Source organism: Antedon bifida, chromosome 11 (genome assembly GCF_963402885.1).
Source record: "Antedon bifida chromosome 11, ecAntBifi1.1, whole genome shotgun sequence".
Taxonomy (NCBI): domain Eukaryota; kingdom Metazoa; phylum Echinodermata; class Crinoidea; order Comatulida; family Antedonidae; genus Antedon; species Antedon bifida.
In genome coordinates this window covers 19,302,483-19,327,915 of record NC_136236.1, presented here as the reverse complement: position 1 = coordinate 19,327,915, position 25,433 = coordinate 19,302,483, and the positions used below count along the sequence as shown (strand labels likewise).

General features: G+C 33.6%; 1 protein-coding gene across 2 annotated transcripts in view; it reads right to left on the bottom strand.

Moving 5' to 3' along the window:
* Window positions 1–343: 343 nt before the first annotated feature.
* The window catches only part of LOC144856510 (F-box and leucine-rich repeat protein 13-like), a 55,633-nt gene continuing 30,543 nt past the window's right edge, over window positions 344–25,433 (bottom strand). For both annotated transcript variants that reach the window (XM_078714517.1, XM_078714518.1), the window contains 13 exons: window positions 20,223–20,324; window positions 19,310–19,405; window positions 18,502–18,527; window positions 17,656–17,765; window positions 16,926–17,079; window positions 13,908–14,037; window positions 12,001–12,220; window positions 8,173–8,335; window positions 5,946–6,065; window positions 5,634–5,760; window positions 3,238–3,456; window positions 2,247–2,410; window positions 344–1,518 (listed from right to left, as the gene is read on the bottom strand). In XM_078714517.1, coding sequence (XP_078570643.1) covers window positions 1,203–1,518; window positions 2,247–2,410; window positions 3,238–3,456; window positions 5,634–5,760; window positions 5,946–6,065; window positions 8,173–8,335; window positions 12,001–12,220; window positions 13,908–14,037; window positions 16,926–17,079; window positions 17,656–17,765; window positions 18,502–18,527; window positions 19,310–19,405; window positions 20,223–20,324 — 1,947 coding nt within the window. In that variant the 3' untranslated portion in view covers window positions 344–1,202. The remainder of the gene's footprint in view (window positions 1,519–2,246; window positions 2,411–3,237; window positions 3,457–5,633; window positions 5,761–5,945; window positions 6,066–8,172; window positions 8,336–12,000; window positions 12,221–13,907; window positions 14,038–16,925; window positions 17,080–17,655; window positions 17,766–18,501; window positions 18,528–19,309; window positions 19,406–20,222; window positions 20,325–25,433) is intronic.

Sequence of the window (25,433 nt, the reverse complement as noted above, 5' to 3'; positions counted from 1 at the left end):
TTTAAATAAAAATAAAGACCACCATAAAAGTTAAGGAAATAATCGTGTAGTAACCACTTTGGTGCAGATAGATTATTACATACCACCACAATGAATCAATGAATACTTTGTGACATCACCAAATAATCGTGTAGTAACCACTTTGGTGCAGATAGATTATTACTAACCCTAACCCCTAACCCCTAACCCTAACCCCTAAAAAAGGCAATAAAATGGTTCCTCAAAACTATTTAATGCATTCTGCTAGCCCAAGGATTCACAATTTGCCAAGAACTTTTGAACTACATAACCTTTAACTGTGAAAACAAATACAAAGAATTCAAATTTAATGATTTCTTTTCTTAGAAATAAACGATAGACAATTTGGTGGGCTGGGAAGATTTATAGAGCACACAAAAATTCTTTAAATATTTACATTACCTAATAATTTGTACATAAACAGACTGGAACTGTACATCACGTAATAAATAAGACATCTATCAATTTTCAAACTCTAAATAAATTATTGCATAAATGTTAGTGAACCACTTATTCTATTAATGTAATTATCGCTGACAATTGGCCAGTGAATTCACACACAATTTACAGTAAAAACAGATTTCAAATTTTGCTGTAATGTACATTAATTGACATTTGGAATATACAAGTTGACAACGCAAGTACACTGCTAACCTGTGGCTTAAAGCAATGCACATCATCGCATAATATTAATTGGAACGACTGATGACTGTATTAAATTCTTGAATCAAAAGAATAATTGAGAATGTTACACTGTATAATTAGTGCACTACCTTGGGTAGAAAATGAACACTTTCTAATTTTCCTGTAACTAATGTAGAAAATGTGACACTTTACATCAAAATTGAAGATTAATGTTAATGTATTTATCAATATTTCCTAGAACAACTGGTTCAATAAACTTACAAATTTTCCTTGAATGTAGAAATATAATTATTGATTAAAAATTAAATACACTCAGACAGATGAAGTTTTAACGAGGATATACTATTCAGTCCATATTCAATTCTTATGTGAGAGATAAAAAAAAGTCACCATAACAAAACAAATCTTCTACATCTTTCCATTAACTGGATAATTTGGTAAATACTCTGGAAATGACTATTATATAATATTATCATTATATAGTTCTTGTACTAAATCGACACCAGAAGCACCTCACTGTCAATTCTACCTTTCATTAGTTAAGCATGAGTAGCTTGTAATGAAGTCGCTGAAGTATGTGGGACCATCAAAGGCAAAGCCTGCGAGTCTGTTGTCATTTCAAGTCTACTACTTTGTGCTCTTGAAATTGGAGTTTCTCGCATGTCCAGAGTAAAAACACCATCACCTTGATCCTCTACTGCTTTGGTCTTGTTGGATTTAGGTTCACGATCAGGTGACTTTTGCTCAAGGTTCAGGCTTTCTAGGTAGTCAAAACCAGGTCCAAAATTTACAGGAATGGGATCATCACTCCAGCTTACATACTGTATTTTTGACGACAATTTCTGATACATAGTTCTGAAATATTAATAAAAGTATGACCATATAAACTTCATTTGCAAAACATTAAACATGCTATCATTGAAGGTCACTACCACTAAAATATTGATTACTGATATGGATTTTCTGCCATCCATTAAATGTTTTTAATGTTTTAAACAGATTATTTGTTAATATCCTATTTTTATATTACTATTTAACAAAACAATTATTATTTCTTGGTAGCAGAAAAAGGCCTGAACAGCCATTTTTGGGTTTCTGATAAACAAATCACTGGATGCAAGGGTACAAACTATTTTCTATGCAAAATACTGTATATTCACAAAGATGCATTGTTTCCCAAAATATAAAAAAGATGAAAATAAAAAAAATCAATTAAACATTTTTAATAAGCCACTTTCATAGTTTTATTCAAGTTATTTTAATCAAGTTATAGTTATTATTATTATAATAAACCCCAAAATAATGATTTTACTTATAAAATTACAAAAAAAACTGTTGCTGGTTGATTATTTTTGTATTTAAATTTTTTTTCCAACTATTATGTGACCTTAAAATGGCATATTCAACAAAATAATGTTTAAAAATGACTTTTCCATGGAGATAAAAATCTTTAGGAATATTATGTATTTTGCTCTTCTATTCTTTTTATTTGAACTAAGTTTATTTTGTAAGGAAAATATCAATATTGAGAAAGTCTCTGTTTGAAATAAACATAAGCATTTTAATTCTTTGTGAAATCTTACTTTGAAACTCCTCGGCAGTAGAGCATTGTCAGGTTTTTTAACCTCTTGCATCCCTTTCGCAAAAACTTCAAAGCCCGGTCGGTGATTGTGAAACAACCAGAAATGTCAAGGTCCATGAGGTAATGACATACGCCAGATAAGTATTGAAGACTGAGATCATTCAACTATAAAAAAAGCTAATTATTATGCTATTGATCGCTCATTAAGGGTATGTATAGACTCACGACGTTAAGGTAGCGTTATCTACGCAAGGCGTACGGTAATCCGTGGTGTTAAAAGCCAGGGTGTTCAGACACAACGATCAACATTCCAATGGCTTGCGTTTAAAACACTCTGATCAGGTCAAAACAGATAGAACTATATGTATACATTCATGACAATGCATGAAAGTTTACATCGTAAAATTCTTTTTTTTTTATTTTTATTACCTTCAAATATACTGATTTGTTCTTACTACTTGTAGAATTGCATTTTAATTCAAAATAATTTAAAATGTAATTATTACATGGACAATTATCTGATTTAAATTGATTTAATTTATGAAAATATCATATCACTAACGCCAACTTTACTGTTCTTTAAAATTAAAAACCTGAAAATACATTTGACATAGCTATTTCACTGTCGTATACTAGGGTACATGTATGTAGTTGCTGTCTGCTAATCGTGGTCGTGTCTTTTCATTGGTTAAGGTTAAATCACTGATGCATCACTGGATTAGCGTTATTAAATCTACCCTCTCCTGCTAGGGTTATTAACGTAAAACCAATTTTACGATGTAAACTTTCATGCATTGTCATGAATGTATACATATAGTTCGGTTTCAATTTGTGTGGTCTTATAAATATATGTGTGGTGGCTGGTAACACTCGGGGAGGGATCTTGGATTTTTAAATGTTTAAACTTTTTAGATTGAAGATAATTCTCAATGATGGCCTACAACTTGCTTTGCATGGATTCTCAACAACAAAAAACCAAGGAGGAGACAAACCTGAATACAGCCTGCAAGGTTAAGGACACGTAAATGACGACAACAGAAAGCTAAATTCTTGATAGCATTATTTGTAAGTTGTGTGCAATGTGAAACATCTAGTCTGTCAAGTTCGCGGCACTGTTGCGCAAACTTTTGTATACCAAGATCCGTGATCTGGAAACACTCGGCTAAGGTAACATCTCTTAACTGCACATTATTCCCAAGAGCTGCTAAACCCTGCAAGTATAAGACACAAATGACACAATGTAATTAAAACAATTTAAACATGTACCAATTATTTATTATGCAATATTAATAAACAAATTGTTTTAATTGTAAGCTTGACACAAACCAGAGATAAAACAAATATTCATTCATTCTGTTATTTAAAATTCCATACCAATAAACCCATAACAAAAAGGCTTTATTATTATTTACTACACAGAAAGCATTTGCATACACCCAATATGCACATGAACATCTTACAAATAATATAAAGATACAAACCACAAAAAAATTTGATTAATTTTATCATTTTGAGTCTAGAACATTTTGTATTGTGTTTTTTGCTATTTTATAATTTGTATAGTAGTTTGCTATGCTACACCTATTATTTGTATAGTAGTTTGCTATGCTACACCTATTATTTGTATAGTAGTTTATGCTACACCTATTATTTGTATAGTAGTTTGCTATGCTACACCTATTATTTGTATAGTAGTTTGCTATGCTACACCTATTATTTGTATAGTAGTTTGCTATGCTACACCTATTATTTGTATAGTAGTTTGCTATGCTACACCTATTATTTGTATAGTAGTTTGCTATGCTACACCTATTATTTGTATAGTAGTTTGCTATGCTACACCTATTATTTGTATAGTAGTTTGCTATGCTACACCTATTATTTGTATAGTAGTTTGCTATGCTACACCTATTATTTGTATAGTAGTTTGCTATGCTACACCTATTATTTGTATAGTAGTTTGCTATGCTACACCTATTATTTGTATAGTAGTTTGCTATGCTACACCTATTATTTGTATAGTAGTTTGCTATGCTACACCTATTATTTGTATAGTAGTTTGCTATGCTACACCTATTATTTGTATAGTAGTTTGCTATGCTACACCTATTATTTGTATAGTAGTTTGCTATGCTACACCTATTATTTGTATAGTAGTTTGCTATGCTACACCTATTATTTGTATAGTAGTTTGCTATGCTACACCTATTATTTGTATAGTAGTTTGCTATGCTACACCTATTATTTCCTGCAAAACATTAACAAGACTGAAAAGAAACATAGCATATGGAGTGGACCTACTGTAGTTACAAGTAATTACAATTCAAAGCAATGGCTAGATAAAATCAGATAATTCTATACATTATTTTTCAAATATTCAATAAAAAACTCTTGACGCTTAAGTGAGGGCGTGTGGCTCAGCGTGTTGGACGTTCGACTACTGATCGTGAAATCGAGGTTCGAATCCAACTCTAGCCGCATTGCTTGTATCCTTAGGCTCTCCACCCAGGTGTATAAATGGGAACCCTGTTAGATCAAGACACAACCTTGAACTGATTACTAGCTGCATTATGGGAGTATGTTTCCATACGTGTTTGATCCAAAAAAATGTCTGAGGTAATAATGTTCAGTGCTTACATTAGGCGCTATATAAATCCAGGATATTATTATATTAATTATTGATCAGGTATAAAACCATTAAAATATGCATTACAATTAGATTACATCTGGCTCTCAATTGATTGGCAACTTCGTAGAGTACTTTTGTATTTGTATGGTAAATTGTAAAATGATTGTGCTCAACAGAAAATCATTCAAATAGAAAACATTAACAAATTCAACGCTCAAAATACTCTGTTAATTAAGTGTCCCCAATCGAACACGACAAACAAATATTCAAACAGTATCCAGTACAATAGAAAAACTACATACTGTACCTAATTTACTCCCTGTACAGTATTTGTTGTAGATTTGATTGCATTTAGCAAAAAAACAAGTATATTAAGATAGTTTCCATTATTAATGTTTGTGTTCTCTCACTTTCTACTACCCTGGATGGTTACTCTGTATGGCTCTTTCAATTAAATGGTCATCATCATGTTTTAATACATATTTTTAATAACCTATAGTTCTACATTATGCATAAAACAAAAAGATCTTGGTACCAAAAGTTAAAACTGATTAATTTAATAGGTATAGTCCTTATTCATCAAATTGTCAAAGTACAGTAAGAGTGATTTTGTAATACAGTAATTGATGGCTCAAGTAAACATACAAAGACTATAATCTATCGTTTGGCACTGAAAAGTAGTTAGACAGACTGATTTACAACAATGGATTATTAAATACTATACAGCAAACAAAATGTAATATTATTATGATTACTTACCGTATCAGCCAAACTACAACCTGAAAGGTCAACAGAGGTCAAGGAGAATAGGTTTCCTAGCATTTCACCACCAGCATCAGTCACATGTTCGCAGAAACAAAACACACCATAAACCAAACTGTAGCATCTGTTGTAATAGAATAATCATTTTCAAGGTTTTGGAAATCTCACAATTCTGTGTTCAATCACCTGATCTTTTACAATGGTTAGCACCAAAATCATTGTGATTTTCTTGTCAAATTTGTTTTAGTCTTTTTCTAAACTGGATATCTTTTTAATGAAATGCAACACCATATACTGTACTGTACTTACTTTTGCATAATCTTCATTATAGAAATGTCACTGACACGAACACAATTTGTAAAATTCATCTCCCGTATCTTTGGTCCTGATGGACCTTCTACAAGAACTCGTACTCCATTATCACTGATTCTATTAATAGAAAAAAATTCATTGGTCTCTATTAAGGATATGCAGAAAAAATTCTGTAAACAAAGTTACCAAAGAACAAAACAATAAATTATTTATTATTATACATTTATGTATTAATCTATATTATAATAGCACTAAGCCAAAATGTATTCTTCTATCCTAACCCACTAGCACCATTCAAGCTGGTTGTTACTGGACGATTCGGCAAACTTTTAGGCTGATATAATGTGTGACTAAGAGAGGATTCTAATTCCATTAGCTCCTGGTAGTATTTTAAGATATGAAATATTGTGAAGTACATTATGCTAACATTGTGTTTTGTTATTTTTTTGGGGATTTTTAATTTATTTATTTATTTTCAAGGAGTGTAGGCCTACAAAGCGGAAAAACATGACAATTTACTAGACGACGACTATGAAATGCAGTATTATGTCCTATACCAAACATGAATACGAAAAATAACTGACATAATAATATTAATCAATCAAATAATAAACATCTATTATTTTAATATGTTTACACAAACAAAACAAGAACAAAGATATGGATGTATATTAAAAATTAATATAATAATTTTATTACTTTCTCTCACTATCTCGCCCCTTCCCAACCTTTATTTAAACAACTCAATATTCTTAGTCTACATGATCTATTTACAACACAAATTGCTTCCTTTATTTTTCAATTCTTTAATACCAAACTCCCTGTGACAATGTCTAATCTATTAATTCATCATACAAAATCACACAAGTACAATTTACGTATCGACAATAAATTTCTGCATCTTGATGTACCTCCTTTTAGACTGAAAATTTCCGAATATTTTATTTCTGTTTCAGGACCGCGAATCTGGAATGATCTTGATGACAAACTAAAGCATTTTAAATCTCTTTATACTTTTCGTAAAAATTAAAAAGAATATCTTATTTTTTTATACTAATTTTAATATTATTATGACTGTAGTCACTGAAAGTATCTATTTTTATTTCATCGTTTTTGTTTTTATTTATTATTTTATGTAGTAAATTGTATTAGTTTAAATGTATGTGTATTGTTTCTGGGGTCTTTCTCGAGACAAGAAACTTGATTTCTTCTAGAAATCTTCTCATTTACATATTATTTGCCAAGTGTGCACAGTGTGCTTTTTCCTTTGTTTTTCTTTGTCCTGATGTTCTTTTGATCTGCTCAGTTGTTGTTTCCCTTACCAGCTCCTGCTCTTTACCCTATTTTTTAAACCTTATTTCTATTGGATATTACTGGGATGTTACTTTTGTTTTGGATTATTACTTTGCAAGTGCCGATATTATTTTGGATTAAAGGAAGTACTTTGAACATTAATTTTACTCTTTAATTTCTGTATCTTGCGTAAGTTAAAACAGGAATCAACAGCGTCTGACCTAACTAGATCCAATTATAGTGCTATTTTAAGTCTAAATGGACTCAAATTTGTTGATTATACTAAGGAAGATGAGTAGAATGCGATTTGCAAAAACATGTTTTGCAAAGTTATTTTTTGAAAAATGATTAATGCTCTATTGATCAAAATGTAATTTAAGTATTTTAAATGTTTAATGACCGATTTTTGCATACATTTTTAATTGCTAATATTTTTACCCTTGACTGAAGTTTATGTATAGTGAATTTGATTGATTTGTGAGGACGAGTTTTCTTGCGCTCAAATCTAACCTTAGCTCAGTGGTCTACATGTCACCCACATAAAAATTACTTGCATATTTTTTCGCAAGTATTCTCACATGATATACTTAAGCCTGTTTTCCAGTTGACGGACTGATATTCTATTTAATAATTTAAGAGATATAAATGATTTATTATCAATTATTTTTGTTTCAACAAATCAGTAGTAAACACACAGTAGCAAATATTTTGTGTAACATAAATATAGTTCGAATGAATTACAAAGTGTATCGAGTATTAAATACATAAATGTTTTAAGGATGTGTATTATAATTGGATTCAATTTTCTATCAATTAATCAATCAAATATATTTAATAAACTTTTATTTCACTTTAGAACTAAGTCTGTGGCCTATTGCAGAACAATAATATAATCCTAAACAAAACAAGATATTAAGGATGACTTTCTTACCGGATACAATCTGCAAAGTTGACAATGTTAATGTTACGGCAGGTGGCAATAGATTTGAGACTTGCATCTGTTAATCGTGGGCAGTCTACCATGTAAACATGACGCAGGTCGCTGCACCATCTTCCTATGTACTTTAACGAAGCATCAGTTATTTTGCTATTGCCTGTTTATAAAAAATTGTAAATTCATATAGTATGCCATTATCTACAAAATGTTTAAAAAAAATGATAGATACGATGTTTTAACCACATATTATTCACCTGTTTGGTGGTTGAATGTTTGAAATAATATATATTAACGTACAAGGAGTAAAATTATGGAAATTGAATAACATGGAATCTACTCCCGATAATAACACTAAGGTTAACACCCATTTTGTATGTCCCTATATTTTTACCTCCGGAAAAAAAGGAGGTGGGGGAACACAACCCTCCCTCACCTTGGATCCGCACCTGAGTATCACATCAAAATATTAAAAATAGAGTGTAATTAGGAACAGAAAGTTCAGAATCGAGCATGTTGCAATTTAACCAAGTTTCCTAAAGTACGACAATATCCAACTTTCTCTGAATTAAATTCAGATCTGAATCTTAAACATCCATTTTATTCTTCAGGCTACGTACGTTTTACCTGAACTGAAGATGTCTGTTTGCCTGGACTCGATTCAGTATCCTTGATGGTCTTCTACAGTTGAAGTGCTTTGTGTGCACAAATACGAATTCCAGGGCCATAGACAGAATCTGACAAGGGTGATTCGAACACTAAGTATTTGAGCCACAAATTGGCCAATTTTGTTAAATGACACCCCTAGATGGCCGCACATAAAATTCATGATAAATAGCACCTCTTATTGGCCGATAAAGAGACTTATGTAGCATGCTACCAATAATGAGAAAAACAATCATACTTTTTCCACCAGTAAACACACAGGACTAACTAAAAGATGATAACATTTTTTTGCCATATGTTAAATGTACGGTGGTTCTGGTGGAACTGCTGATTGTATTCACTCAGTATTTTATTTTGATTGCGTTGCGTTCAAGTTCGATGCGAACGCGCATCTAGAGAAAGCCCCAAAAACAGCACACTTCCAGTGTTAAGAAGTAAAATTCAATGCTTATTAATATTATAGCTCTTATTTACATCAATTTGTCAAGGAAATTAAATATGTAAAGATTTTGATATAGTTGACCAGTACATATCGGCAGGCGGCCTAGACAAAAAAAAAACGCAGGCAATATGCAAACTAACAGTACATGATACCATAGAGATATTTTATAGTGTACTATAATATCTCTGTCACAATGACACACTATACTTCATAGACACACATAAATACTGTAGGTAATCGCGGCATTTCATTTTTGACGTACTGTATGTAAACGTTGGAGGGCTATACATGTTATGCTTGCTGACTGCCAGCCATCTAAACAATGGATACGCACTTGTCTGGTGGTGTCGAATCGTTTTTGACAACGCTACCCCTCGGGGAAGTGCAAGAAGTTGTGTCTTCGCTGGAAGGGGCCTGGTATTATTACTAAGGTTATTAGTTCTTGTTTATTTCAGGTGCAGCTGAGAAATAAGATGGTGGTTTTAAATCATGACAAGCTGAAGCTCTGTCGGGATCGACAACTTCCTAAATGGCTGGCTGATTTAATTTACCTTCTTTTTCTTCACCTACAGATGATGATGCAGGACCGTTGTATCGTTTGTCGCCAGCCCTGGGCCGGCTCATTTATGATACAATGTGACTATTGCGAGGTGTGGTACCACGGTGCATGTGTGAATATTGCACCCTCTGAGGCCTTGGACATCGATTTATCGATGTGCGGACAGCAAGCCCTCAGTTAACAATTAAGTACTCACGTTTACCTTCTCTTCTCCCTCAGATATGGATCAGTTACCGTTCGCTGACGAAAGTGGGACGGAGGTTTCCGAAATGGAGGAAGATGTGCTCCTGGCTTGTCCGGGTGCACAGGAGGCGAGCACCCCAGCCAAGCGGAAACCAACCTGCCATCTGGGATGTGGTCCAGTGGACAACATGCGAGTCCATGTCATGAAGACGCATGCTCTGGCATGTTTTCGACCACTGGAACGAAGTTACTTGGCGGAGGGCACGAGTGCAGTGGCGGGCACTCTCCAGTTTGGCAGCGGAGCCTTGGTAAAGGCAGGACACAGGAGGACTTGAGATGCTGCCTCCACGTCCTGCACCTAATGGGAGATGGCACTGACGTCCTACCTCCGGATAGAAAAACTCGTGGTGCCATCCGGATGCTGACACGGGTGATTGGGGGAAAGAGGCCCCCGCATCTCACGATAGCTCCGGTTATCAGCCACCCGTCGGCTCTCATACACTGGCGTTGTGTGATGGCTCTCATCGCTTCTTTTGGTGAAGAGCTGTTGAAGGAGTGTGGTCGTCAGGCTGAGGAGGAGGAGCCGGCAATGGACCAGACCGCCAAAAAGCCGGCGAAGAGGAAAGCGTCAGGATGAGAGCATGGAGAGCGACTGACCAAGCGCGATGCCCCGGCACCAATTGTGCAGGGAACATCGGCCTCGCTTGGTTCGGCGCCCAAAGTGTTTGACGCCTGCTTCCATCTGGACCGGCTGCAGAGAGACCTGCAACTTTCTCGACGTTCGGACCTCTGGCATGTAGAGCGAGTGAACAGTGGAACTCAGCCTGTGGAAGTGGTAGGCGGGATCGGGAGATTGGTGGATTGGCGAGGAACGGCTGTGCGGTGGGCTTGGGAGTGGCTCCTGGCTACTCGCCGACAACGGTCCAATTCGATAGGCTTCTGGCCTTAGCCTGATCTCGAGATGTTCGAGTAATCGGGAGAGTGGGATTGGACCATTCGTCCCCGCCTACGGTCTGGCCAAGACAAGATCAGCTGCTAAAGAGGGTGTTGGGCCTCCTGTGTCTGGACATTACTGGAATTCAAGGCGATGTTCACTGGGGAGGAGTGTTACTATCGCGTCTTGGACATCCTACGTCTAAGTCGCGTGTCGAAGGAACAGCGGCTGCTTCTGGCAGACTACGCTTCTACGAAAGGCGTAGAAACGGCCTACCTCCAGCATTTCCCCAAGAAATACTTAAGTGTGACCAGCCGAGTGACGGGCTTTACAGCCGATCAACGCAATGGCCTGCGTTTCATCGCCACAAATGAAGATCGGTGACTGCTGATGGGGTCCAACAGACCGGACTATCCTCCTGCCAGATATCCAGTCGGAGCACCTCATCTGTTGTGGGCGGCCGCCGTCGCCGTGGGACAGGTTCTTGGCCGGAGCCCCATGCAGGTCATTGATCTGACATGGAAGAACGGTCGAGATCTCTTTTGAGCCCCTGGCTCACCCACAACCAGAAGTTTTCAGTTTTCCCAGAAATCTTCTGTTTGAAAAGAAAACTGTACTGCAGTACACGCATCAATATCTGGGCTATATCATGTTATATCCAGGGACCAAAATGAGTAGTTATTTTCCAGTCAAAAATCAGCAATTTATTCGCAACTCTTGGAAGTCTACAGACACGTATTGACACACACTCATACATGAATGAGTTTTCAATGTATGAATAACCTTTGGGCACGTATTTGGAGGATTGTCAGAGATGGGGTGAGGGTATTGGGCATGTCGTAAGGGTTATATGGGTTCGCTGTAAAGGAGGGGTTCAGATATATTTGTTATATATTGTTTATTATTATGTGTGAAGTTTCGAAAAATGAATACAAAACTAAAAATGCAGATTTTTATTAACAACGTCGATGAAGATGATGTCCATGCTGCCATCCACTGTTTTGTCGTCTGAAATAATTAATAATCGGGTTAATGAATTACCTTCTATTCTGATTTTCTGGAGCTTCTTGTGTTGCGCAATAGCTTTGATCGACACATCTGTAATGTTTGGCGTAGCAAGAAAAGACACGTTGCGAAGATTATGACATCGTGATGCTAATGCAACAATACTGTCATCCCTAACAGTACTGTTGTCATTCACAGACAAGGTTTGAATATTGGAGCAGCCATTAGCAATATTCTTGTACCCCTCTGATGTAATCTGTGCAAATTAAGAATTCTTAAATTAACGTACAAACACGGAAAGCCCACAATACAAATGATCATTTCAATATGTTACAGATAACAAATTATTCGGAGTAGAAGTTGATCTAATTTTGGTGAGGAGTACAATTATGCAGGACCAATTTACTTGTTTGAACAAAGCGGAACCAATGGACATACGTGACTGGAGTGAAGCGCGCCTAATTAAACAAATTTATACATGGACTGAAATCGAAAGCTCCCTTGCTACAAGACAAAAGAATGTTACATGCCCATCACTGTCTTGCTACAAGACAAAAGAATGTTACATGCCCATCACTGTCTTGCCACAAGACAAAAGAATGTTACATGCCCATCACTGTCTTGCTACAAGACAAAAGAATGTTACATGCCCATCACTGTCTTGCTACAAGACAAAAGAATGTTACATGCCCATCACTGTCTTGCTACAAGACAAAAGAATGTTACATGCCCATTACTGTCTTGCTACAAGACAAAAGAATGTTACATGCCCATCACTGTCTTGCTACAAGACAAAAGAATGTTACATGCCCATCACTGTCTTGCTACAAGACAAAAGAATGTTACATGCCCATCACTGTCTTGCTACAAGACAAAAGAATGTTACATGCCCATCACTGTCTTGCTACAAGACAAAAGAATGTTACATGCCCATCACTGTCTTGCTACAAGACAAAAGAATGTTACATGCCCATCACTGTCTTGCTACAAGACAAAAGAATGTTACATGCCCATCACTGTCTTGCCACAAGACAAAAGAATGTTACATGCCCATCACTGTCTTGCTACAAGACAAAAGAATGTTACATGCCCATCACTGTCTTGCTACAAGACAAAAGAATGTTACATGCCCATCACTGTCTTGCTACAAGACAAAAGAATGTTACATGCCCATTACTGTCTTGCTACAAGACAAAAGAATGTTACATGCCCATCACTGTCTTGCTACAAGACAAAAGAATGTTACATGCCCATCACTGTCTTGCTACAAGACAAAAGAATGTTACATGCCCATCACTGTCTTGCTACAAGACAAAAGAATGTTACATGCCCATCACTGTCTTGCTACAAGACAAAAGAATGTTACATGCCCATCACTGTCTTGCTACAAGACAAAAGAATGTTACATGCCCATCACTGTCTTGCTACAAGACAAAAGAATGTTACATGCCCATCACTGTCTTGCTACAAGACAAAAGAATGTTACATGCCCATCACTGTCTTGCTACAAGACAAAAGAAAGTTACATGCCCATCACTGTCTTGCTACAAGACAAAAGAATGTTACATGCCCATCACTGTCTTGCCACAAGACAAAAGAATGTTACATGCCCATCACTGTCTTGCTACAAGACAAAAGAATGTTACATGCCCATCACTGTCTTGCTACAAGACAAAAGAATGTTACATGCCCATCACTGTCTTGCTACAAGACAAAAGAATGTTACATGCCCATCACTGTCTTGCTACAAGACAAAAGAATGTTACATGCCCGTCACTGTCTTGCTACAAGACAAAAGAATGTTACATGCCCATCACTGTCTCTCTCCGTCTCCTTTGTCCAGAAGATGAAAGCTCACTAATATCATCTTAAAATGTAAATCACAGCCAATTAAAATGTAAATTATTTTCTTTTGAATGTATTCTATACTTTTATATAATTACCTGGCGACATCCTGAGAGATCAAGGTAAATCAGTTTTCGACATCCTCTGCCAGTAGCAAGGTACTGAAGGCCTTTGTCACTAAATCTCTTACAATAAGCAAGGCTCAAATACTGCATATTACAAGACCACCTAATAAAAAAAAATTAATAAAAATACCACTCTTTTCAATACCGAACATTACACTATATGTTTATGTATCTTTTTTTACATTGTATACCACAAACCTTACTTTACTAGACTTTTTTATTCGCCATACCAATAGAAAACAACTTAGACAAAAATCAAATCCTTTACTTATACTGGTTAGTTCAGCACCTCATTTTTTATTTTTTTATTTACACTCAATGTAATGTAATTAATACTTAATGTAATGATGATCACAGTGGTAAAATAGTAATACATTAATTATAATAACATGTTGTAAATTGATATTACTGAAAATAAAAATATTAAGATATTCTAGGAATATATGTATGTTTTTTATCATCTAAAAGAAAACTGTAAGAATATGTTTTTTAACTAGTTTATATATTAAAATTGTATCAAGGCTCCATGAATAAAATAATAAAAATATAGTGTACTACAGTATAAAAAAAACAAACTGAAAACCTTTATACAATATAAAGTAGTTTAAAGGCATAGTTTTTGCAGGCATTTTTTATGATAATCATCCTGTGTAATCAATTGCATTTAGCAGGTGCACACACAATTTGCTGGATTAAAATAAATATGCTAAAAAAATATTGTATTGTCTTTTGTATGTAACTTTATCATGTTTTTTTAACCTTATAATACAAATTTAAATTATTATGTATTTGACAATAAATTTTAACTTGAACTTGAATGATGAAAAATCAAAGATTATCAAAAATAGGCTACCAAAGACAGAGAGTGTAGACTAAAAATAGGCTACCAAAGACAGAGAGTGTAGACTAAAAATAGGCTACCAAAGACAGAGAGTGTAGACTAAAAATAGGCTACCAAAGACAGAGAGTGTAGACTAAAAATAGGCTACCAAAGACAGAGAGTGTAGACTAAAAATAGGCTACCAAAGACAGAGAGTGTAGACTAAAAATGGAACTGACTGTTGGGCATCTGAAATTAAATCTATTTTAGATAGGTTTGGATTTGGGTATGTTTAACTCGCCCTTGTATGAACATTTTCTAGCAATTTTTACAGATAGAAATCAGGATATTACATTACAAACAGGAAAGGAAATAATAAAAGATAATACAAGTTAAGTTACATACAGTTCACTAAATAACAAATTCCACTAGATTTAAACTCGTCACTTTGGCGAGTTAGTTTAATATCCGCAAGGCAAACTATGTGCACATCATATGTTACAATATTGCGCACAGAAAAATAGATTATGCCATTATGACCTGAAGAAAATAAAATGTTAGTGTGCTCTCTATTTTGTGTCTAAGTATATATACAATATACACTAAATTCTGTATACATATTACATATACAGTGTAGCATAGGTAAAATTACGGGACCCACCTTTTATTCCAATTTTTAACATCATGACGTCATCAAAATGAAACATGATCAATCAATCTGAGCAATAACATATTAACATGTTGAAGGGATTTGAATACGTAGAATATAGATGCACGCTCTTTTAAATGTGATGAACTATGGCGCAAGAGATGAAAATCCGACTTTCAACTGGCCATCTGATGACGTCACAACATCCGATTGGCAAAATGTTTACATGAATTCTATCTACAATCTAATAGCTTCCACTCCAGAAAACGTTTTCATCATGAGTATCACTTTTTATTCTGACAAGCTATAACAGATTTAAATTTACTGTAAAAATGAAAATAAGTGACCCACGTTTTTTTAATTTTTAGACATGATGATTTCAATTTCAAGGACTTTCCAGTACTTGAAAAACAGAATTGATTTTCCCATGACTTTCAATGAAATTAAGGATGCGTAAGAACTCTGACATGCAGTGCGAACAAAATATTGTGAAGACGGTTAAAATGTATCCTTAGGCAAGATACTATACTTACGTTTGCCTCTCTCCACCCAGGTGTATAAATGCGAACCCGGTTAGATCAAGACACAACTTTGCGCCGATTACTAGCTGCTACTATTTTTCTATAAGAAATTCTTATGGAATATGGGTTTCCCTCTGGATATTGATGAAGATATGTATAATAAATAATTATTTTTATCGTTTTATAAAAAATTGCATAAATATGCATAAATCAAAGTTTTGGGTCAAAATTGTAGAAAAATGACATTTTCCAAAAAAGTCTGTTAAAAAAAAATTAACGATTATTTCAGAATTTTTTGCTTATTACGATGAGCACAATATTTCCGTAACTGGACGATGTTTTTGCGCCATTATAGATAATAAATAATACAACTTTCAAAGGTCGAAATGATTATAACATGCAATTGATTAATTTTGTCGCAACGGACGATTTCAGTGTGAACATCAAATCAAACTTGTGGCCGTTGTTCGGATTCTCAACTTCAATGTGGTGAATTCTGAAACTAGCGAAGACTCTGTGCGTTAATTCACTAGAGTTGCTCCATTGGCAACTTTTTTGCTTTCATCTGCAAATTCACTTTAATCTGACTAATCAAATCCCAAGCATCGTAAGGGATATGTGTGATGTCATCAATCAAGATCAAACATTTTTGTTCAACATAAATGTTGTCACAGCGACGTAAATATCATGGCCATAATTCACGAGTATTCTTGTCTTTTTATGACAAAAGGTGCACTTGAATATAAAAATCACGAAACCAGAGAAAATGTCTTTTCAGTGGATGCATGTATTAAAAAATACAAGTTTATTGGAGATAAATTTGTTCAATCTTCACATGATTTGACGTTCGATGCGTGGTGCTTCATTATTCAGTGTGCATTGGCCTTTAGTAATATGCATACTAATTTTACAGGCAGCAGCTTAAAAAAGGATAGATATTAAGACTATAAGATAGTTACTAGGCTGCAGGGCTTGATGAGGATAAATAGGTAGTTACTAACCTTGCTAAAGATCTAAGTGTTGCATCAGTGATGTTGGTATAAGAGATGTTGAGGTATAACAGGATATGACAACCTTCCGTAATCTCTCTCATAATGCCATCATTTAGTCCTTGACATTCTGATAGATTTAAATCTTGTAGATTTCTACATTGACCTGAATTTTTAAAAAAAACTTGCTGGTAAACAGCAGTAACGTATGAACATTGTACGCTAGCTATTGGACTTTAAAGGAATTTAGGGTTAATAATGATTTTTGGAAAACAATGGAAGAAAATGTTACACAACACATTTTACTACTTGTAAAGTGCACAAGCCTATACATAACATGTTTTACATTGTTCTGTGCACGTAACCCTGTTTCTTAGCGCACAAAGCAACACCAATTTTCAAATTGTTCCAGACCACACAGATACAGTCTGTATTCAACGAATATTCATTCTATTGTTCAAAATTCATGGAAACTTTTGAAATGCAGCCAAAATGGCAATTAATTTCTATTGTAAAAGATTGCAAGTCATCAATAACCCTTGGTTGCCACTAGGACGCAATGTAAGTAATTTCACCAATCATAAGACATTATTGGAAATAAAACAATGATTTTGATTTATTTTGATGCCATATAAGAACAAAACAATAACGCAATCATTTTGAATGGTACCGGGGATAGCCTTCTAAATGCTCAAAGTTCAAAGTAATAATTAATTTTTTTAAATGCAGCGTTTTCACTTACTGATGGATAGGATACTTGACTTCTGTAGACGATTGCACCCTCTTAAATTTAAATGAAGTAAATATGGACGACACTTCTGTAGCAACAATCCAACAGATCGATCTGTTACCCTAAAACAGTAGTTTGCTAATATTATAATTGTGAAAAACACAAATAGTTATATTCTTTTACGTTTATATATATATCAGTTGTAGGGCAGCATACAATAATTAAATGAAGGCATTTTGGTCTCTATTCCTGGTTGTTTTATTTCAAAATCTGGACCTGCCAATGATTTGTCACATTCCACAGCAATTGGCTTTACTGTGTGCAGGTTTTTGAAACTGTACACAAACAAGGGAAAGTGATATTGGGAAAATCAGTATGGTCCCTTGCATTTTCAATAGATAAAAGGGGAAAAGAAATGTCAATAACTAAGGGCCAAATTTTGTATTGTATAATGTTAAATTAAAGTTAAAATAAAATAACATATTGTTCTATTATGTCAACAAAATGAACATTGCAGGAAACAAAATATTAAAAGCTTATTGATCATCTCCCCCTTTGTTTTGAATCATTTTGTGTACAATTAAGTTAATATGTAAGGCAAAATACACACTGTATAATCAAGTTTAGAGAGCAAATATCTTCTTATACCCATTTCACACGTAGGCAAAATGTAACAAGTTTTAACAATGATCATTTTGAGTTATTTGTACTCTGTTCACACACAATTTATTCTTATTAATTTATATATATTTCTATAAAATGTTCAATCTCTTATTCTTTTTATAATGTACCTTTATTTAGTTGACTGACTTAATATTCATTTTCTAATTAAACATGTAAATAAAATTTTCATCTTACCTATTCTTAACTGCAGACAAATCAACCTACAAAAAGAAGATAATATTAATAATGATAATATAATGCTAATAATAATGTAATGTACAATACATTTTTATGTAATCATTTGCATAACAAACAAAAAAAGTAAAAGTGAATATCACATCTGGCGTTACGTTATTGATAATGACGATCTCTACAAAATTACTGGCTGTCAACCGCTAGAAGAATATGTCTACAAGCAACAATTCAACTGGATCGGACATGTAATTAGAAAAGAAAATGAAGATCCTACAAAAATTCTTACTTTTCACACAACCCAAAGTAAACGAAGAGGTCGGAAGATACCATCAATACTTGATAGAGTTGTACAACAAAGTCAACTTACTAGATGCAACTTCATTAGAGCCTGCTTCAACAGAAATTTATAATTCCCAGCAATGTTTTAACTGTATATATGAACTGTTTATAAGTTGTTTTGAGACTGTGTAATTTGGTAGTAGTCACTCTCATACTGTAGGCCTACATTTAAAAGTAACACATCCAAATGCCAACTTTAAGTCAATGGCTACCAGATGTCTCTGTGAGACGGTTATTTGAACCAGTACCAGTACCAGTACATCGCCTAGCAAACTCTGAAGTTCACACACACATACCGGTGTACACATCATAAAAAACGTTACATGAACGCTAAATGTTAAATAATGGCACACATGCATAAAAAACTTTACAAATTGTACGTTCAATAAAGAGCAAATGAATACAAATTTATGACTGCCTCCAGATCTGCCTCTGTATTTTTCACAATTTTGGTTTACAATAAACTTACTCGACTCCATAAAGAACAAGTTCCAATAATCATATTCCATGAACGGCAAACTAGAGAGCATTGGCTTAAGTCACTTAGATTCAGGTAGGAAAAAATCTGAAAATATAATATGATAAGTGTCATAGAATCAATAACTGGTGTAAATTATGTATGATTTTCATAAAACCTATGACGTTTTATGCTTTTTTAAATTGTATTCTAGTGGGTTATTATTACTCTCTCATCTTCTCTTCCATCTGGACACTATTGAACCAACTTTCAAGTCCTACTCTAGTTCTTTGTGTCGTCTGACGGCTCTGAAACATGGCATGCATATACTAGGGTAATAGGTGAACAAAGCTATAGAGAGAAAATGTTCGATTTTGAACCGGATGCAGAATTATGACGTCATAAACATGGTACCAATTGAAAAAAGTGTGATTTATAAAGTACGACTCCTCCCTTATTCATTGTAGTATTGAGCTGGGATTTGGCATGGGTATACTACAGGGACATGTCCTCAAAGCTATAGAGCCGGATTTTTTTACTCAAGATGCCCGAGTCTAGGACTCTCTCATGTCTTCCATCTGGACACTATTGAGTCAAGTTTTCCCTTGCATGTGCCACATTTTAGGAGCTGTAATTGCATTTGAGTTTATATCATTTAAACTATTCCATAGCTTTGCGCCAGAATATGGATTTTGATTCTCGATACAATCAGAATGAAGAATTTTTTAATACTGGACAGCTGTCAGCATTGAGCAATTTGCATAATTAGCATAAACAAAATTGCCGCTATTTTCATACAAACATGCTATATATCTGGAAATACTGGACTGGACTTCCATTCTTTTGTTTATATAATTGATATTCCAATGCAATCCATGGTTGTAAGGAGACATGTGCGAAAAAACAAATGGCAAACTTGAAATACCTTAACTGCTACTTTGCGTGGAAGTAATGAGATATCAACTCTAGCTCCCCCTCTAAGGTAAAAGGAATAGTCTTCACCATCAAGTTCTCCCCGTTCAATCCTCTGTATTAAAAATAGAAAGAAAACACAATCAGTTGTAATAAAATATTCTTAATTTTAATTTCAAATACATTGATTTTATTATTATTATATTATTTTTAACGTATGTGCATGTTGCATTTGCGACGATAACCCGAACCTGTCACGGTGATGATTTATTTATTATTCCCCTGTATTTTAAAAAAAGGTCATCTTGTTTGTCATAATTCATATAAAATATTTGTAGAACATTTTTACATCATACTTGACAACTTAAGACATTTTCATTACGCCCACGAGTTTAATAATTTTGTTTCATTTCAGAAATAATAAATAACAATTTTCAAGAATGTTATTATTTAATAATCCATTTTAATGATATGTAATTTGTTATTCTTCATATCCCACCTGTGACAGCCATGTACAGTAAACCAATGACCTTTGTTATCTAACCTGTGATCTTCTATTTCTTCTGATCAGAAAAACACACACAAAAAAAAGATTTTATCTTCAATTATCAAAGAAAATGATATTCTATTCGATTCTTTGTAATTAATTTTTGTTTTTCTCAGAAAACACATTTTCACTGAAAATTTCAGTTTATAAATCATAATATAAATTAATACAGTATAAATGAACTCTAAACTAGCTTGTTCTTTATATACATAAAAGCACATTTAATAAACTGTATGTATATTTACTATGTATTTATTACTAGTCCTATATAAATTAAATATCCTAATTAACTCTAGCCTATTTATAAGCCTATGAATCATCAGATCATTGTTTATGTTGTGAATTGAGAGTTGAGCAAAAGTGAAGCTGGGGAAGACAGGAGAAGATGCGATGTGTGTGTGTGTGTGTTATTAATTAAAATTATGATAAAATCAGAAAAATCTGATCAAGGTCAAATTTTGAAATTATTATTATAATTATATTTAAAATAACTTTAAATTTCTGTACTCTATCGCCAAAATGTGGTATTATTGTTATGTTTAAATTTCAAAATAAGTGCTCATTGTGATAATGATAATATTATTGAGCTTTTTCTAGTTATGAATATTATAAAAGATCTATAAAAAAATGCCTAAGGTGATTTCTTAAAACTAAGTTTAAGGTATTCTTAAAACTGTGTACTATATCTGGAGTGTTGATCTGGGATATTTCAAACTTTAGATAACACATCTATAACAGAACAGAAGAATTTGATGAGGAAGTTAAAATTTCTGAGATATTGACATTTAATCATTTAAACGATTATGTATCCGGAATGAAAATTGGAGGTTTATGGCATCAATTATGATCATTTATGCAAAGACGTTCATCTAGCATTATTACAGTGGCATAAAGCTGTTGAGAGTCTGTTTACAGCGATATTTTTATTGCTTTTTGACAATGGTGTCATGTGTTTTTTGTATTGTTATGTGTTCTGGAAAATAAATGAATATGATGGATTTAGACTTCTTACACCTCCTGTAAATAATTCTTAACCTGTGATTTTTTCATAATCTTCGGAAAACGTTTGTAAATATAGGAGACTCCTCTAAATTACTTAATGTTGCATTGGAAGAAACAGTATGTAAACTTAATTGGATTGAACAAATCTTCAATCCAGTTGAGTATATAGAACTAATGATAAAGTGATAAAGAAATCAAAGGATTACAAATGAATATCAGCAAAAAAAATTATGTTATTATAGTTACACTCTCAAGAAACCAATATAACCAAACATTATTGATTGAAGTGGACAAATTTTGGGCAAATTAACACAAACCATAACCACTTGAAATAAAGAAATAAAGCAAAGGATAAGAGCAGGATGAGGTGCTTTTGGTCAAGCTAATGACATAATGAAAACAAAACATCATTGTGTCTGTTTAAAACCAGTGAAATCTGCCAGCAAAACTTACGGTGCAGAAACATGGTCATTACCACAGACAATAGAAGATAAACTGCTCTTCCACTCAACAGAAAAAAATAGTGTCTTGATACGAGGTCTGACAGAATGAAAGCTATAAAATTAAAGAAATGGTCTTGGCAGCTTCTAGCCAAAATTTCACCTTGACTTGTTTTCTAGACCGAGAAATGGAACCGGTCTAAAACAAAAGGCAGCCCCGAGAGACAATAGCAACAGTAGCAAACATAAACTTGTTTTAAAGCCATGTTTCCTATAAATACAATATACAATAGTATACTATTATATATTTTTTACTTTATATTCTAAGTTTAGCCAGTGGGTGCTGATAGCCAGTGGGTGCTGATAGCCAGTGGGTGCTGATAGCCAGTGGGTGCTCATAGCCTGTTTGGTAAAACTTCTACCTGAAGTTTAAGACCAATTTTAGTTAACCATCTCAGACTTTAATACAAATTCATGAAAAATTACCTGTGTAGCTTGTTCTGATCTTTATTAATATACAAGTAAAAGCTAGTGGCTTTGTTAGTGTTACTTTGTTGTTATTACTAATAAGAGGATGAGTTTTTATTTTAATCCCCAAGGCTGCAAATTGCACATCAATGATTAAATATCAATGTTCCTAAAAGATTATAGAAAAAATTAATCAACTGATGTATGTGGGAGGTTTTGAAGATACATTTTGTTTTCAATGTTTCTAAAAACAAAATCGACGACGGCAATGATAATACTAATAATAATTCATTGAACAATACGCTTTTATATCAACGGCACACTTATAAAAAAAGGGTAATAACAACGAAAAATATTAAAGGCATAAAAAGAAATTCAAGGCCTAAACATGTATTTTGCTGTAATACAGAATCAGCATGTATAGATAAAATAATAATAAAAATCTATTGATAGCAAGGAAAGTAGAGCGTTTTTCCATGCCCTCTATTGAGATCCAGCCACTGATAGTAATACCCACAGCATTGTCATTTTTTCAGTAATTTGCCTTTAGATCTATTTAAAACTAAGATATCTCTATTTAAAACTAAGATATCTCTATTTAAAACTAAGATATCTCTATTTAAAACTAAGATATCTCTATTTAAAACTAAGATATCTCTATTTAAAACTAAGATATCTCTATTTAAAACTAAGATATCTTATATATTGTTTGAAGGTTTGGGTTAGGTTTAGGACATACAAATAAGAAGTGGTTTTCTATACAATTCATATTAGATAAATTACATATACCATTACTCACTGGTGACCAGCTACCCTCCTGCAATGGCAGAGTATTTGTACGTAACTTAAATTTAATGCTTACACTAAAGTTTTCCAAGCCTGGGGTTTTCTTTAGAGACCTATATTCATTGAGCGATGATTTCTCATTTAGCTCTTGATTCCAATTAGCAATGTGAGTTAACAATTTCTTTGTGTTTTACGAATATAATCAAGGTGTTAGTAGCATTACCTTTAGTGAATAACTCTTTTAAGTAAATTAACATCTTATAGTTTAAATGGCTAAAATTACAATTTGAATCAAATAAGGAATTCAGTTTTGATGCATTTTTAAAATGCGATTAAAGTAATTTATTCGATAATTAACCTGAGTTACAGAGATAGGCGACAGCCAAGTTCACCATACAATGCTGTTAGTAGTGTGTTACGAGAGGCTTTTAGAATACCTCGTGCCATTTGAAGTTATTATGGTTTAAATCAGACTATTGCAACTGTCATGAATTCTGTTCTTAAAACTATGTATAGAGTTCCTCCAATATTCATAGAAACAGGGAATGTTATTTGTTACAAACATCATGCTTGCTCTATTATATCTAGGCAATTTCAGTAGCTTACGTAACCCATTATTAAAGCAAATGAGTTCACAGTACCGTCTATAGAGTCATACAGTATACATTAACATAATCAACATAATACGTTTAAATAACTGACATTTCACTTCAACGGAACATTTGGAGAATGTCCTGCATAATGTATTAGCTCTGATACACAGAGCTTGATACTGTTTCTTAATATCATTGTCATCATTCATGGAGTTAAAAATGAAAATAGGTACATATACTAATACTACTAATGGAAAATCTTGAATTTTGAAAAAAATTTGAAACATGGTTACATTCTGGATAAAAAGTAATTAATGATATTTGTAGTAAATAACAGAATAATAGCACCTGATGTCTCTATCCACTCTATCCAAAAGACAAAATTGTCTAATAGAATACATGGTGCTTTATATTAATATGCCACACCCATTGAATGGAAAGAATCCATAGCGAGAGACCAATACGATAACGAACAAGGGAATGCAATTAAGAAATCCTTGTTCCAAAAGAGAACAAAGGTCAGTTTTATTATAGTCATTAGGGTCTGTTTCTGCTGCATAAAAATAACCGGTTAAAATCGGTGTGAATAAATTAACTCCATTTTCTTGGGAGCAGAAACAGGACAAATTTGTGGTAACCGGTTAAAAGGCAGCTCAAAATAACTGTTTAAAAACACCCATTCAATTCGGTGTTACAACGCCGTTTAACCGGCAAGATACAAGATATGTTATTCAGTTGTGGGGGGAAGAGAAAGTATGGGGAAGGATGGCAGGCAATAGAAAAGATTCACAGATAAAACCACCAAACGGAAACAAAGGGGACGCAGAATGTTGCAAATACCTACCAAGGAGGAGAAGATAATGGTTAATTAATTATGAAAACCCAAATTTTATAGCAAAAATCGTCCGAATTTATGTTAAAAACGATGAATTTAGCAACAAAAACTGAAACCAAACACCCATTCAATTCGGTGTTAGAACTTTAGAGCTTTGGCCATGGGGAGTTTTAATACAAGCTTGTTTACGAAATGCGGGGTAACAATAGGATCACTAATATTATAAGATTGACAATCAAAAGCATCATTAACATAATTCTTGTACTTTGTTATCTACACAGTTAATAAACAAGTTGTAGTAGTGTTTGTGCCACATATCACATACATCAGTTAGTTTTAACCATAGTGTCACATTTCATATTACCATTTTTCCGGCCTTAATCTGTCAGTTTTACATTGTCTAAAGACTTTCATAGCTTTAAAAAGGGAACCAAATTTGGGTTTGCCGTTGGCTCGCCAAAGTAAAAATGCCTCTCTAGCAATAGAGTGAAAATCAGAGACTCTGTCGTTCCAACCAGGAACTGGATTAAAATTATGTTCTTTACTTATTTGC